We start from the raw sequence: 15,959 nt of genomic DNA, 5'->3' as shown, positions 1-15,959 counted from the left end.
TGTTGTGCCGCCATTGTGATTCATGATGAACCTAAGAAAAATAAAGCTGTCACCACTTCTATTTCTTCATACTGATCTTTATATGGACTTCCGCATTGTTAGTAGTGAGGCTTTTGGTCTTCTTGATGTTCCGGCAAAATCCCATCTTCTTGCTTTCTTCTGCTATATTATCAGGTTCTTCATGTCCTTCTCACTTTCTGTAACCAGGGTTGTATTATCTGCATATCGGATTGCTGCTGGTTCTTTGGCTTATTTTTACCCCAACACTTGAATCAGTTAAGTCCTGCTCCCTCATAATTATCACAATTATTACATAATTATTAATTATCGCAAAAAAACAACCTGCAAAATATACAATGTAAGTAATGGAATACATATTTATGAAAAAAGACACTTAAAGGTACAACAATGAGGCGTTAGGAGGAGGAAAAAGAACAAAAATCAATGATAAATCTGCTCCATAGTCCCTGTTCCCGAAGGTGGAGTGAACAGAGGTTTCAGATATGAGATCTCTATACTGCCCCGTAATAGATTACCAGGTATATCAGTGTCATAGAGAAAAATTAAAATCCATAAGACACTTCCAGAAGGGAGAAAGAGCTGACACTTTAAACTCCTTTTGAAGTAGAACTACACATTGAACAGCTAGGATTTTTTAGACACAGGGAGAGAGAAAGTAATTAAAACAAGGGAAATGGAGAGAGATAATGCTTGAGCCTCTTTTGAAGCAGAGGCCACCTGCAGTAGCCAGGTAATTAAACAGGAAACATCTTCTCTGAAAACCACATACCAAAATGAGATCTGTTTACGCAGAGGTAACTGTCTTCTTCTCGTCAAAGCATCTTTTTAGACACTCCGTCTCCGATGACCAGATATGAACATTGGGATTTGCAGTGATCTGATATTTAGGTAAGATACATTTTCAGCATCATAGCGAAGGGACGGACGTGATGCATTCAATCACATCGCCGTGGGGCCGTCCAGGTTAATAATGGTCAAATAGATGATGTGAACAAACCAATGTTTGATCTCCTCTTTGCAATGGTAAAATAATGATAAGAAGTATTATGTCAATATCTATTGGCTGGGACCTTCAGAGGCAAAGATATACTGTAATTTGGGGATATTAAAAAATTCCAACAGACCCAGCGCATCCCATAATACGCCCCACATGATCAAGGGGAGGTGTGTGGGTGCAACTTTAAGCTGATATAAAGCAGTAGCTGCGCTTGGGTCCTTTGTCAGTCCTTTGCAAACCTAGCTCACTGTGGCTTCTGTCTGTTTATTTTATCAGAGTGCTTCCCTCCACTAAGCTCTAAGCCATTTCCATGACATCAAGTTTATTAATTCTTTTTAGTTTTTCCTTTTTATTGAATATATCTTATTCTGTTGTGGCCATTTGGTATCTTCTTTGAATATTTTTATAAACACTGCCTATCTTTCTGAATTAAATATATTACATTTAATAGTTCTCTTCCTCTTGCTCTGTGAACCGCACCCCTGAAGCCATACGCTACCTGTAACGGGTGTCCAATCGGCCTGTATAAAAAATTGGTAGTGGGAGCTAGCAGTTATTTGCTATTGTGGAGTTGGCAGTATCCGTACAGGGGGATATACATATGTTCCAGGCATTGGAATTGCAGGTGTATATACTATATATTGATATATACAGTTATGCTCAAAAGTTTACATATCCTTGGCCTTCTTGGCCTTCTTTCAGAGAATATGAATGATAACACCAAAACCTTTTCTGCACTCATGGTTAGTGGTTCGGTGAAGCCACTTATTGTCAGACTACTGTGTTTTCTCTTTTTAAATCATAATGACAACCCAAAAAATCCAAATGACCCTGATCAAAAGCTCACATACCCCATTTCTTAATACCGTGTATTTCCCTCTCTAACATCAATGACAGCTTGAAGTCTTTCGTGGTAGTTGTGGATGAGGTTCTTTTTTTTCTCAGATGGTAAAGCTACCCACTCTTCTTGGCAAAAAGCCTCCAGTTCCTGTAAATTCCTGGGCTGTCTAGCATGAACTGCGCGCTTGAGATCTCCCCAGAGTGGCTCAATGATATTGAGGTCAGGAGACTGAGATGGCCACTTCAGAACCTTCACTTTATTCTGCTGTAACCAATGACAGGTCAACTTGGCCTTGTGTTTTGGATCTTTGTCATATAGGAATGTCCAAGTATGTCCCATGCGCAGCTTCCAGGATGATGATTGCAAATTTGCCTCCAGAATTTGCTGGTAACGTGCTGAATTCATCTTTCCTTCAATTTTGACCAAGTTTCCTGTGCCTTTGGCACATCCCCAAAACGTCAGCGATCCACCTCCGTGCTTTACAGTAGGAATGGTGTTCCTTTCATCATAGGCCTTGTTGACCACTCTCCAAACGTAACGCTTATAGTTGTGGCCAGAAAGTTCAATTTTGGTCTCATCACACCAAATTTCCTTGTTCCAGAAGTTTTGAGGCTTGTCTCTCTGCTGTTTTGTGTATTGTAGGTGAGATACTTTGTGGCATTTGCGCAGTAATGGCTTTCCTCTTGCGACTCGACCATGCAGCCAATTTTTCTTCAAGTGCCTCCTTATTGTGCATCTTGAAACAGCCACACCGCTAGTTTTCAGAAAGTCTTGTGTTTCAGCTGATGTTATTTGTGGGTTTTTCTTTGCATCCAGAACAATTTTTCTGGCAGTTGTAGATGACATTTGTTGGTCTACCTCACCATGGTTTTGATTTTACAGAGCCCCTGATTTTCCATTTGTTAATCACAGGGTGAACGCTGCTGACTGGCATTATCAATTACTTGGATATGTTTTTGGATCCTTTTCCTGTTTTATACAGTTCAACTACCTTTTCCCACAGATCCGTTGAGTATTCTTTTGCTTTCCTCGTGTCTCACAATCCAGAAACGTCAGTGGCTGGATGAAAGATGCAAAAGTCTGTCAGGATCCCAGAAACTCACTCAGCTTTTATGCACACACTGATTACAAGCAAACAGGTCACAGGTGAGGATGTTACCTTTAGTAGCCATTCACACCCATTTGTGTCAACTTCTGTGCATGTTATCAGGCCAAAATCACCAGGGTAAGTGAACTTTTGATCAGGGTCATTTGGATGTTTTGGGTTGTGATCTTATTTTATAAAGAGAAAACACAGTAGTCTGACAATAAATGGCTTCACCCAACCACTAACATGAGGGGAGAAAAAGTTTTGGTGTTATCATTTATATTCTCTGAAAAAGGCCAAGAAAGCAAAGATTCTGCCGGGGTATGTAAACTTTTGAGCACAACTGTATGTATACTGTGAGTTCTCCAATAACCGGCCTAGTAGTGTAAGCAGCCACGGCCTTGTCCACTTGTCAGACAATTGCGTAATTGTCCTGATGATTGGAAGTAGTGGAGTTGCGTTCCTGTGACAACTGATGGCAGTGGTGGGATCTGGGTGATCTCTAATTTGTTATCTGTGACAATGTGGTATCAGTGGTGGGTTCTGTGTGACCCCCTCGGCTGTGTATCCATGACAACTGGTGGCAGCGGTGGGATCAGCGTGACACCGCCAGCTGTGTATCATTGACAGTCAGTATATCCGGCGCTCCGCCATACGGCAATCGATTAAAGAGACATCACAAGTTTTTAAAATCTGTAAACTCTTCTTTATATACAATAACAACAGATAAAGGCAAATGTTTCTGAACAATCTTCTAGACGGTCTCCATCTTGTCTCCTCCATGGTCTGAGGATATTACACACTGGCAAAATACTCCTTCAGGGGGCTGAGAAGATGGCGGATGACCGGGACGCTCCAGGACCGGCCCAAGACTTTCTGCCTGGAGCTGAGACTCATCTGACCGACATCTGTGTAATGAGGGGGGAACCCGAAGACCCTGACGGAGAATGAAGAGAAGATTACTTGATTTACAGTGTTCTCAAGGGTCTTTGAGTAATTTTTTAGTGGATTTTCTTCAAAACCCCCTGGAAAACTCTTCCATTTCGCTTTTATGGGAAATCCACTATGATGTTCATATAAATAGTTTTTTTTTCTGAAAACTTAAGAAAAAATGCTTTGGAGAACAAAATAATTTACATATCTGTACTTTAAGGTGGATCTTGAAGACGCTGTCCTATCAAAAAGATAAAAAAAAAAAACTCTTCAGAAGAAGAAAAGATATTGTGTAAAACTAATGGGATCATCTAAAGTAGCACCTTCATGTGTTATTGTTGGGGGCCCCACAATAGGTTACTTCTCACTTTCTTGGTGCCCTTTTATATTTTGAGAGTAAATATCAGAATCCCTGGTGACCGGGGGCGATGCAGAAGTTAATGCTTCCCCGAAGGCGATGACTTAAGGATTGGTGAGGTCCAACGAGAAGGGGAATGGATAGGTGTTTGAGGGCCACGGTGTCCTTTGTTCTCTGTGGGACCAACGGAGATGGAGAGAGTTGTAGTCAGTTATTTATGGCAATCCCATAGAAAAAGAATGGGGCTGTGGCTTCCCGCACATGGCCAACCATCCATCCATTCCAAAACCCTGTCCTTGGGATTGGTAGGACCCCACCGATCTGCAAGTCACCACCTATCCTGTGGGGAAGTGATGACTTTAAATGTTCGGGGTAAACCCTACGACAGCATCCCTGGTGGTCAAGTGCAGTGGAAGAGTTAATGCCTTTAGTAATTTAGTTTTAGAGGCATTATTATTAATATCCTTAGTGGTCTAGTGTACTCAAGCTTCCCTGGTGGCCTAGTGTGTTTCAGGGGTAAAGGTGATCTAGTGCACTTCTGGAAATGTTAGCACGCCCGATGGTCTAGTTCACTCTAGGGGTTAATTTCAGCATCCCCGGTGGTCTAGTGTATGGCAACAGTTACTGTTTGTGCTCCTGGTAATTTAGTATACTAGAGACATTATTGATAACATCCCTGGTGTCTGGAGTGCTGGAAGGGCAATGGCTGTTTTCCTGGTGGTCCTTTAATTCTTGGAACTAATGTTGGCATCCCTGATGTACCGGTGTGCTGGAGACGTTGGCATCCTTGGTGGTCTTGTGTACTGTAGGGGGTAAGTCTGCATTTGTGGTGGTTGAAGCTTTTGAAGGGGTTAATGTCTGCTTTCCTGGTGGTCTGGAGTGCTGGTGCATTTACTATAGGCATCCCTAGTATTCTAAAGAGGTTAATGACTATGTCCCTGGTGGCCTGGGGCATTGACGAGTATTATTTCTTGTTCTTCTTATTTGAAGCCTATGACCTTCCATGTTGTTTTTTCTCCATTTACATCCAGAGCTGCTAAAGATGTCAATAGAAAGCAGCAGAATTGTGAATGCAGCTCTGGCTGTGACCGGAGCACGGGACATAATATCAGGCACAGTCAGTAGAAGACTAAGTGTATGGTGACCTGATCTCATCGCCTACAGGTGAAGGCCCAGGGCAGGTTACATTACCTCTCCATCTCCGTGCACCACAAGACGTCCTCCTCCCCGTTCATGGTCACCGGGTATTCACGGTCTTTCCCTTGGCGCATGGAGTAGCGGTTCGTTGTGATTGTGCAGATCTTCGCGAACTGTCAGAGATATTGATGGGGCACATAATCATCCTTACAGAGTGTCATCCACCAGATCCACCCTGTGCGCCTACGGTCACCACCAAATCTGCCCCAATGCATGGAGGATTCTCATTTTTATTGCTGTAACTGTAAAGAATCCTCCGATATTAATCCCTCAGTGCTGCAATTTATAGCTTTTCTGAACAAAGGTTGTCGGAGATTTCCACCACTTGGACAGACCCTTCTCCACTATATCCCCCATGTAAAAACAACCTAACCTCACCGCCTGTACCGATGCCTCACCACCGATCAGTGCTGGATCTCCGGTTACCTTATAATACCACATGACCACTGCAGCCAATCAGCGGCTGCTTTACTGTCATCTGTTATGATCCTTAGTGGCTGAGGATCACAGAATGGACTAGCTAAGTTACTGAACATAGAACAAGCTCTAGGGAGGTGGTAACTGGACTGACCGCAACCTGATCCTAACAAACACACTAAAGGTAGCCGGTGAACGTGCCTAAATTCCTGGACGTCTCGACGCAGCCTGAGAAACTTGCTACCCCTATAGAGAAAGTAAGACCTCACTTGCCTCAGAGAAATGACCCCAAAGATATAGGAAGCCCCCAACAAATATTAACGGTGAGGTAAGGGGAAAATACAAAACGTAGAAATGAAAACAGATTCAGCAAATGAGGCCCACTAATACTAGATAGCAGAAGACAGGCAGGGAACTGTGCGGTCAGTAAAAAACCCTATACAAAATATCCACGCTGAGAATTCAAGAACCCCCACACCAACTAACGGTGTGAGGGGAGAAACTCAGCCCCCTAGAGCTACCAGCAAGCAAGGAAATCACATATTAGCAAGCTGGACAAGGACAAGTAAATAACCAAGAAACATATTGAACACTGATGAGCAAAAATAACCAAACAGAAAACTTAGCTTCTCTTGAAGAGACTGATAGCGAAGGAATTCAGGAGAGATCAAAATAGCACTGAATACATCGACAGCAGGCAAACACTGAAAGTCCAGGTGAGCTAAATAGGAAACCAGCTAACAGATAACGAGACAGCTGATCAGCCTCAGACCTGCAGAATGACACAAAGAGCCACCAGAGGGAGCCCAAAGACAGCACTCACACAGTACCACTTGTGACCACAAGAGGGAGCCCAAAAACAGAGTTCACAACAGTCGTCTCACTCAGGAGGTCAGAGAGTAGCGGCATCTTTCACCTCCACCGGATGTCCAGTTCCCTCCACATGAGGTGACAGCAAAGCGGCTGCTGACTGGCTGCAGTGGTCACGTGGAATAATGGCACCAGCACCGAATAGGCTGCTTTTATTTTACATGGGGGAATATAGCAATTGAGAGGGGTTTGTCCAAGGGGTAGACAGCCCCTTTAATTTTACCTTTAATGTGGCCGTGTGCAAGACGAGTATTTATATCGGCTCCATTTCCTGTACCAAATAACTTGTTAGAGTACGATTGAAAAAACACATACCAGGCGCATGCGCGGACCTCGGCGGAGTCGGACATGACTGGCTGAGCTCCGCATCCCAGCTAGCCACCACAACCCTAAATAGCACTGAGATCGCGACGAAAACTGTCGGCACGGCAAGTACTCACCATCGGGAACCGCAAGGGCGACTATGCCGAAGAAGGGGAGTGCGGGTCAGTCAGCAAACTGCACAATTGAGGAGCTCCTCATGAACAGCAGCGCGGGCAAGATGGCCGCCACAGCAGCTTCTCCCTCTGCCTCCCTCACCGCGGTAAACAGCGGAGCCAAAATGGAAGAGCCCGGCATTGCAGGTGAGGCAGTAGTCCCCACGGCAGCCCTGGTTAAAACGCTACAGGAGACATTTCGATTGGAACTAAAATCAGCTATGCATAATATTACCACACAGCTGCAGGAGATTATCCAACGCACCTCCAGCTTGGAGGATAAAATGGAAGCGACAGCAGAAGCCCTGGAGGAAGACCAGGAAGCTATTAAAACCCACGCTGAGCGCATAATGGTCCTAGAATTAAAGTGTGAGGACTACGAGAACAGATCTCGTAGAAGTAATATACGCATCAGAGGCCTCCCAGAGTCTATCATAGCTCTTAAAGACACAGCAGCAGCGCTGTTTAGGGCTCTGCTCCCGGAGGTAGATCCCACACTACTTCACATTACAAGGATCCATAGAGCATTGGGCAGACCACGAACAACGGAACTCCCCAGAGATGTCGTGCTTAAAATGCACTATGAAGAATCGAGAGACCTAATCATAGCTGCAACTAGAGAGATGTCCTCCTTACCTGGACTGCCAGATTCGGTGCGAATTTTTTCAGACCTATCCCCCTCTACACTTGCCAGAAGGTCTCTAAAACCAATTACCGCAGCTCTTCAAGTGGTAAATACCAGATACCGATGGGGGTTCCCGTTTGCTTTATTATTTACCTATGGCAGCGAACCGTTTATTTGCCGATCTTTAGAGGAAGGAACAAAAGCACTTGAACGCGTTGGAATTCCTATCTCAGAAACTGCACCTCCCCAGCCAAGGCGAAAATCACATCCACAGAGGGAATGGATACAGACCCCTAGAACCAGGAGCCAGAATGCGCGGGTCACTTGAACCTCTCTCAGGATTATATTGAAGATTCCTCCTTGATTAGAGCTATCGTGCCATAGTTCTAATGTCTTAAATTCATATTTTGCTCCATTGGCTGTTTATCAGCAGAACCAGACTGCTGTGATTAACTGGTGAAGCTAGTTATAATTCATAAATAATATGTAATTCGTCCATACTTTATATTTTGCGTTAACTTCATTGTTTAAGTCATCTTGCAAAGATACTGTTTAGCAAGGGTTAGGCTGTTGGGCTCTAGTACATGCTGCCTGACCAGGTTGATTTTTGGGATTCCTTTTATTATGGAGCCCCAGAATACCGCCTTAAAAGGGTACTTCACAGATACGATTATACTCCACTAATCTGCTTATCTCGGGCCCGAATCTCCCATGCGATGGCGAGGTCGAACGATGGTCATTTGTTGATTATTAGCGGTAACAAACTTAATACCTATGTGTAGAGTTTTATCTCATAATGTACATGGGTTCAATTCACCTATGAAGCGTAAAAAAGCGTTCTTGGACTACCACAAACATAAACCAGATATCATATGTTTGCAGGAAACTCACTTCTCTAGGTCTTCTAGCCCTAAATACTTTGACTCTGCTTACTCTCGTTTCTATCTGGCGGCATGGGATCGTAAAACTAGAGGCGTAGCCACACTACTTAAAAATAGCTTACCATTTCAAATTGATGGCATTGTAGAGGACCCGGATGGCAGATTCATAATTATACATGGAAATTTACAAGGGCAAAGTATTTGCATAATAAACAGCTATATGCCCGCTACAACTCAAACGCTTGTATTTAAATTAATATTATCTGAGATATCGGTGATCTCCTACCAACATTTGATCTGGTGTGGAGACGTCAACTTCACTTGAAATCCTGCTTTAGACTGCACAGCAATAAAGCGATCAGACATTTCCAAGGGAGACAGACGAAAGATATTTAGATTGATGAGTGAGTATAGGCTAGTTGACGTATGGAGAGAGACTAATGAGACCGCAAAAGGATACACTTTTTTCTCTACTGTACATAGAACTTACTCAAGAATAGACCTGCACATGACCACAGCTAATACACTGCCGGGAGTGTTGTTCTCTCGCCACGTCCCATCCTCTTGGTCGGACCACGACGCAGTCCTCTCGGTATTTAGGTTTAATGCAAGCTCATCTAAACTATTTAGATGGTGATTAAATGACTCATTACTGACAGACCCAGAAATCGCTACCAAAATCAGCAATGACCTTAAGCTCTATTTTCAAACTAACGTTAATGAAGAATCATCCCCAAGAAACATATGGCAACTGGCAAGCACACAAGAAATATATCACCGGTACCTTAATCAAATTAGCCACTATTAGAAAAAAAAAAGATCAGAACTACAAACTAAACTGGAAAACAAATTGCTAAACCTTGAACAGGCTAACCAGCAGTCTTCTTCATGGTTTTTAGCCAAGCAGATACAAAATGTTAAGCTCCAGTTAAACGCCGTTCTCACTTATAGAACAGAAAGAGCCCTAGCATGGACAAAAGCCTCTTTCTATAGACAGGCAAACAAACCAAGCAAATTATTAGCACGACAACTACGCCAAAAAGAATCTTTAAATACTATCTATTCAATTAAAAATAGTAATGGCCGTGTCTCTGCTCACCCTGAGGATATTTACAATGAATTTCATAGTTTCTATCAAAAATTATACTCATCTCCTACGTCCCCACCGCCACATCTCTTGCAATCCTTTTTACAGCATCTTTCACTTCCTAAACTTAATGAACCCTCCTCCCAATCACTACAGGCGGAGATAACAGACGAAGACGTAGGGCTAATAATTCAAAAACTGAAAACTGACAAAGCCCCTGGGCCTGATGGACTTACAGCGCCATACTATAAAAAGTTCAAAGAAATTCTCATACCACACACTGTAAAATTTTGTAATGCGCTATTAAATGGATCTCAAATGCCCTCAGAATTTTACGTGGCGCATGTTGCAGTGATCCCCAAGCCAAAAAAAGACTACCTGTTAACTAAAAATTACAGACCCATCTCTTTGCTTAATGTTGACCTTAAAATTTTCACATCCATTATTACAGACAGACTTAACAAAGTACTCCCCTCTCTTATACACAGAGATCAAGTAGGCTTCATACCAAGGAGACAAGGGCCAGATAATATAAGACGAAACCTAAATATAATACACTCATCGACCAATTCCCAGCAACCCACTATGCTCCTAGCTTTAAATATTGAAAAAGCTTTTGACTCAGTGTCCTGGCCATATCTCTTTGAGGTACTATCTACATTCGGCTTGCCCCACAAGTTAATCAACTGTTTAACTCTATTATTCGACAAACCAACTGCATTTCTTAAACTTCCGTCAGTGCAACCTACCCCGATAAATATAATGAGAGGAACTAGACAGGGATGCCCACTCTCGCCAGCTTTATTTGCTTTAGCGATGGAGCCTCTGGCGGAAGCAATAAGAAAAAACCCTGATATATTAGGGCCTACCAATTTGGGAGAACAATACAAAGTTAGCTTGTTTGCCGACGATTTGCTTCTGACCCTCACTAACCCTCATACCACCCTTCCAAATGTATTTTCTCTGCTTCGCGATTTCGAATTAATATCAGGGCTTAAAATAAACATTGAAAAATCGGAGGCTCTATTCCTGAATACACCTGACAAAAATCAATCGTATTTAGTGTCGCAATTTGGCTTTGAAAAAAAGGAACACTATCTAACCTATTTAGGGATTAACCTTACATCTAACAAATCAACCTTATATAAATGGAACTATGCCCCTCTAATAAAGAATCTTCAGAGAGATTTGTCCAAATGGTCAACATTAACACTTTCCTTGCTAGGCAGAATAAACGCCATAAAAATGGTCTCTCTCCCAAGGTTTTTATATCTATTCCGCTCCCTCCCTATACCCGTACCCTCTAGAGTTTTGCGTGACATACACTCTATGGTATCTAAATTTATATGGCAAGGGAGGAAGCCAAGGATTAAACAACAAATTATGTTCATGCATAGAAAAAAGGGAGGATTTTCTCTACCTAACTTCATGAACTATCTTAAGTCTGCCCAGATTGCCCAGTTGACCAGAATTTGTTCAACAACAGATAAACCTAGATGGGTCCATCTGGAGTCATTTCTGCTAAAACCTTACTCTCTGATGGGCCTACTATGGACTGAAGCAAAACTCCCACAACATATCTCAATTAAATCGCCTTTTACGGCCCAGTCATTGCTCCTCTGGAGGAAAGAGAGGTTTAAGAATGAGCTGCAAACTAAGAACACGCCACTAAATTCACTATTCAATAACCCAATGTTCCCCCCGGGACTTGATCCCCAGCCCTTCTCCTAGTGGATTTTGAAAGGCTTAACTACATCTTTGCTCCCCGTTTAATGTTGCCCTATCTAGACAGGAGTTCATTCAAAAATATGAACCTCCAGTTCGGGAAGCATTTCGCATGAACCAGATCTTGGATTTTGTCAGGAGATGTGTGCCAGGTGGGAGCTCTATTAGACTCACCGGATTTGAACAAAAATGTTCAAGCGATCCTCTAGGAAGGGGGGTAATCTCTCTCCTGTATTCTTCCCTTGCCACTACACAAGAGAAGAAGAAACTTAGATTCATGCGACAATGGGAGGAGGAACTGGGGTTTGACATTTCACTAGAAGAATGGCAACGCTGTTGTGATGCTTTATCAAGGGGTTCCCATCAGGTATCCTTGGTTGAGACTTCTCTTAGAGTCCTCCATAGTACATATCAGGTACCCACGAGGCTGAATGCCATCTACCCTCAGATTTCAGACAGATGCTTTAGAGGTTGTTATGCGCCTGGAGATATGGGGCACATATGGTGGAAATGCCCAGTGGTGGCTGACCTGTGGCGGGAGGTAAAACTCATGGTACATAGGATTTGCGGAAAAGAGACTCCACTGGATCCACTGACCTTCCTATTAGGATTAAAGCCGCTGAAATTCTCCAAGAGGTTACATAGACTGGTAATTTTGTTGGGAATGGCGACCAAAATACATATAGCATCAAAGTGGAGGTCTCCCTCTCTCTTAATATCTCTAGTCAAAGATAAAATGAACACCATCATGATGTATGAACGTATTCAAGCAACGAGAACTGACAGCTGGAACTCCTTTTTTCAAATCTGGACTCCATGGCTAGATCTAAATCCAGGTGATCAAATGACGCTAGCTCTCACTCTTTCTCCATGAGGCATTGATTGGAAGCCTCTAGATGGCCCGAAATGCAGATGAGGGTATTTTTTTTTTTTGTGAGTTGGCAACCCATGAATCAACTTATGACAGTGTCGGCCTGATGTCTATTGTTATGAGAGAAACTATTGTAAAGTGGATCTATAATGTTCATATCCTAATGTTTATCCCCTCTTGTTTCTGTCTTGTCTTTGTCTTGTCTCAAATCAATCAACATTATTAGTATTTTATTAATACTTTGTATTTATTTTTATTTAACGTTTCTGTCTGGTGCAATCCCCATTAGGAAATGTGCTCCACAATTGTTAATGCCATCCAGTGCACATCTTGCCACATGTATGCAGTCCTTGATCAGCCGGTCGAGGGTGCATACTGCTGTGCGAGATGTGAGCACGTTGTGCATTTGGAATCCCAGATTCTGGATCTAAATGTGCAGCTGGCAACACTGAGATCCATAGACAATATGGAGAGGAGTCTTCTGCTCACTGAGCAGACGCTCAATGGGATAGATGAGGAGGGGGATTGTAGGATGGAGCTGCAGGACAGTGAAGTAGCAAGCTGGGTGACATTTAGGAAGCGGGGTAGAGGGAAGAGTGCCAGGTAGGCTAGTCCTGATCTGGCACACCCCAATAAGTTTGCTAAGTTGGCAGATGAGGGGGGTGCCAGTACAGGGGTAGCACTGCTGCAGCCAGGCATGTCCTCTGAAAGCCGGAGGAGTGACTGCTCCAGTAAGGAGGGAAATAGGAGAGCAGGGCAGGACAGACAGGTGCTGGTAGTGGGGGACTCCATTATTAGGGGAACAGATAGGGCAATCTGTCACAAAGACAGGGATCGTCGAACGGTGTGCTGCCTACCTGGCGCTCGAGTCCGACACATCGCTGATCGGGTGGACAGATTACTGGGAGGGGCTGGTGAGGACCCAGCGGTCATTGTGCACATTGGCACAAATGACAAAGTTAGAGGTAGGTGGAAGGTCCTTAAAGATGATTTCAGGGAATTAGGCTGCAAGGTGAAAGCAAGGACCTCCAACGTGGTATTTTCCGAAATACTGCCTGTACCACGTGCCACGCCAGAGAGGCAACGGGAAATTAGGGAGGTTAATAAGTGGCTCAAGAATTGGTGTAGGAAGGAGGGGTTTGGGTTCCTGCAGAACTGGGCCGACTTCTCAGTTGGCTACAAGCTCTACGCTAGGGACGGGCTGCACCTCAATGGGGAAGGTGCAGCTGTGCTGGGGGAGAAAATGGCTAGAAGGTTGGAGGAGTGTTTAAACTAGGGATTGGGGGGAGGGTATTCATTTTATAGGAGGGGAAGATAGGGCAGATAGAGACCTGGGCACAAATAAGGAAGTTGGGGGTGGTGGTGGCATGGGGGATGGGGTTAGAACAGTTAGTAATTTAAGAAAGAATAGAGGTACAGAGAGTAACATCAAGTGCATGTATACTAATGCCAGAAGCCTCGCCAACAAAATGGACGAATTAGAACTAATGTTGTTGGAACATAATTATGACATGGTGGGGATATGAAACGTATATAAAAGCGACTGCGGGCGTTGCACACAGTGTATTGGCACTGGTAATTCTACTGCTGCAGATAAACGGACATAACTACCAAAATTGTCCGATATGAAGTGAAAAAACACTATTTGTCAAAATTATATATATATATAATGCACACAGTACCAAAAATGATCTATCCAACGCGTTTCGGAGTCGGCGGACTCCTTCCTCAGGGATCCCTCAGGGATCTGGCGTGTGGGAGCGCAAGCTCACGCCGAAGATCCAGTAGCATTATCGGTGGGGTAAGGGGTGAACTGTCACCGGCCGGGACAGGTTTTTCTCACCCCTTCCTCACATATTCTTTGGAAGGAAAGCGGTTGAAAGAATTACCGCTGCGCACTAATTCAGGAGATCTGGACTGCGATACACCCGATGACTGTGGACATATTCAGGAGATTTTTTTGTGACACACCCGGTAAATATTGACATTTCTATATGCACTATATATAACGCAGGAATTACGCACTAAGTAACCTTAAATTAGTTAACTGTGGATATAATTTATGTTGGATAATATAGGCAGGAAATTGTCTTATTAATTGTTCTCCTTGGGAGCCTACAGCGCAGATATAGGGATATGAAACGTGGCTGGATGAGAGCCGTGACTGGGCTGTTAACTTGCAGGGCTATAGCCTTTTCAGAAATGACCGTACAGATAAGCGAGGGGGTGGGGTGTGTCTGTATGTAAAATCTTCCTTAAAACCCATCCTGCGTGATAATATAGGTGAATCTAATGAAAATGTAGAGTCCCTGTGGGTGGAGATAAGGGGAGGGGGAAAAAATAATAAATTACTGATAGGGGTTTGTTATAAATCTCCAAAACTAATGGAAGCAATGGAGAATATCCTCGTAAAGCAAATAGATGAAGCTGCGACTCAAGGAGAAGTCATTATTATGGGGGACTTCAACTACCCTGAAATAGATTGGGGAACAGAAACCTGCAGTTCCAGTAAAGGTGATCGGGGTCTGACAACTATGAGAGACAATTACCTTTCACAACTGGTTCAGGACCCAACAAGGAGGGGGGCACTGCTAGACCTAATATTAACCAACAGGCCAGACCGCATATCAAATATAAGGGTTGGGGGTCACTTGGGGAATAGTGATCACAAAATAATAAGTTTTCATGTCTCCTTTAATAAGATGGGTAGTAGAGGGGTGACAAGGACACTAATCTTCAGGAGGGCAAATTTCCAACGGATGAGAGAGGATCTTGGTGCAATTAACTGGGACGATATCCTGAGACACAAAAATACACAAAGAAAATGGGAGACGTTTATTAGCATCCTGGATAGGACCTGTGCACAGTATATACCGTATGGGAATAAACATACTAGAAATAGGAGGAAACCAATATGGCTAAATAGAGCTGTAAGGGGCGCAATAAGGGACAAAAAGAAAGAATATAGAGAATTAAAGGAAGTAGGTAGTGAGGAGGCATTAAATAAATACAAAAAATTAAATAAATTCTGTAAAAAGCAAATCAAGGCAGCAAAGATTGAGTCAGAGAGACTCATTGCCAGAGAGAGCAAAAATAATCCCAAAATATTCTTTAACTACATAAATAGTAAGAAACTAAAAAATGATAGTGTTGGCCCCCTTAAAAATAGTCTGGGTGAAATGGTGGATGAGGATGAGGAAAAAGCCAATATGCTAAATTACTTTTTTTCATCAGTATTTACAAAAGAAAATCCCATGGCGACAATATGACTAGTGATAAAAATTCCCAATTAAATGTTACCTGCTTAACCAGCAGGAAGTACGGCGGCGTCTAAAAATCACAAAAATTGACAAATCTCCGGGCCCGGATGGGATCCACCCCCGAGTACTGCAGGAACTAAGTACAGTCATTGATAGACCATTATTTTTAATCTTTAAAGAGTCCATAATAACAGGGTCTGTACCACAGGACTGGCGTATAGCAAATGTGGGGCCAATATTCAAAAAGGGGACAAAAACTGAACTCAGTAATTATAGGCCAGTAAGCTTAACCTCTACTGTGGGTAAAATCCTG

The 15,959-nt window shown here is 43.2% G+C and overlaps 1 protein-coding gene across 1 annotated transcript in view; it reads right to left on the bottom strand.

The window, feature by feature from the left end:
* Positions 1-3,634: 3,634 nt before the first annotated feature.
* The window catches only part of LOC143810243 (DNA (cytosine-5)-methyltransferase 3A-like), a 32,697-nt gene continuing 20,372 nt past the window's right edge, over positions 3,635-15,959 (bottom strand). Inside the window, exons 11-12 of the mRNA XM_077293110.1 lie at positions 5,429-5,547; positions 3,635-3,883 (exon numbers count right to left, since the gene is read on the bottom strand). Of these exons, the coding sequence (XP_077149225.1) occupies positions 3,742-3,883; positions 5,429-5,547 (261 nt within the window). The 3' untranslated portion in view covers positions 3,635-3,741. The remainder of the gene's footprint in view (positions 3,884-5,428; positions 5,548-15,959) is intronic.

The sequence above is a fragment of the Ranitomeya variabilis genome, chromosome 2, assembly GCF_051348905.1.
Source record: "Ranitomeya variabilis isolate aRanVar5 chromosome 2, aRanVar5.hap1, whole genome shotgun sequence".
In the NCBI taxonomy this organism is placed as follows: Eukaryota; Metazoa; Chordata; class Amphibia; order Anura; family Dendrobatidae; genus Ranitomeya; species Ranitomeya variabilis.
The sequence above is the reverse complement of the archived record's forward strand: the minus strand, read 5'-3'. Positions and strand labels throughout refer to the sequence as shown.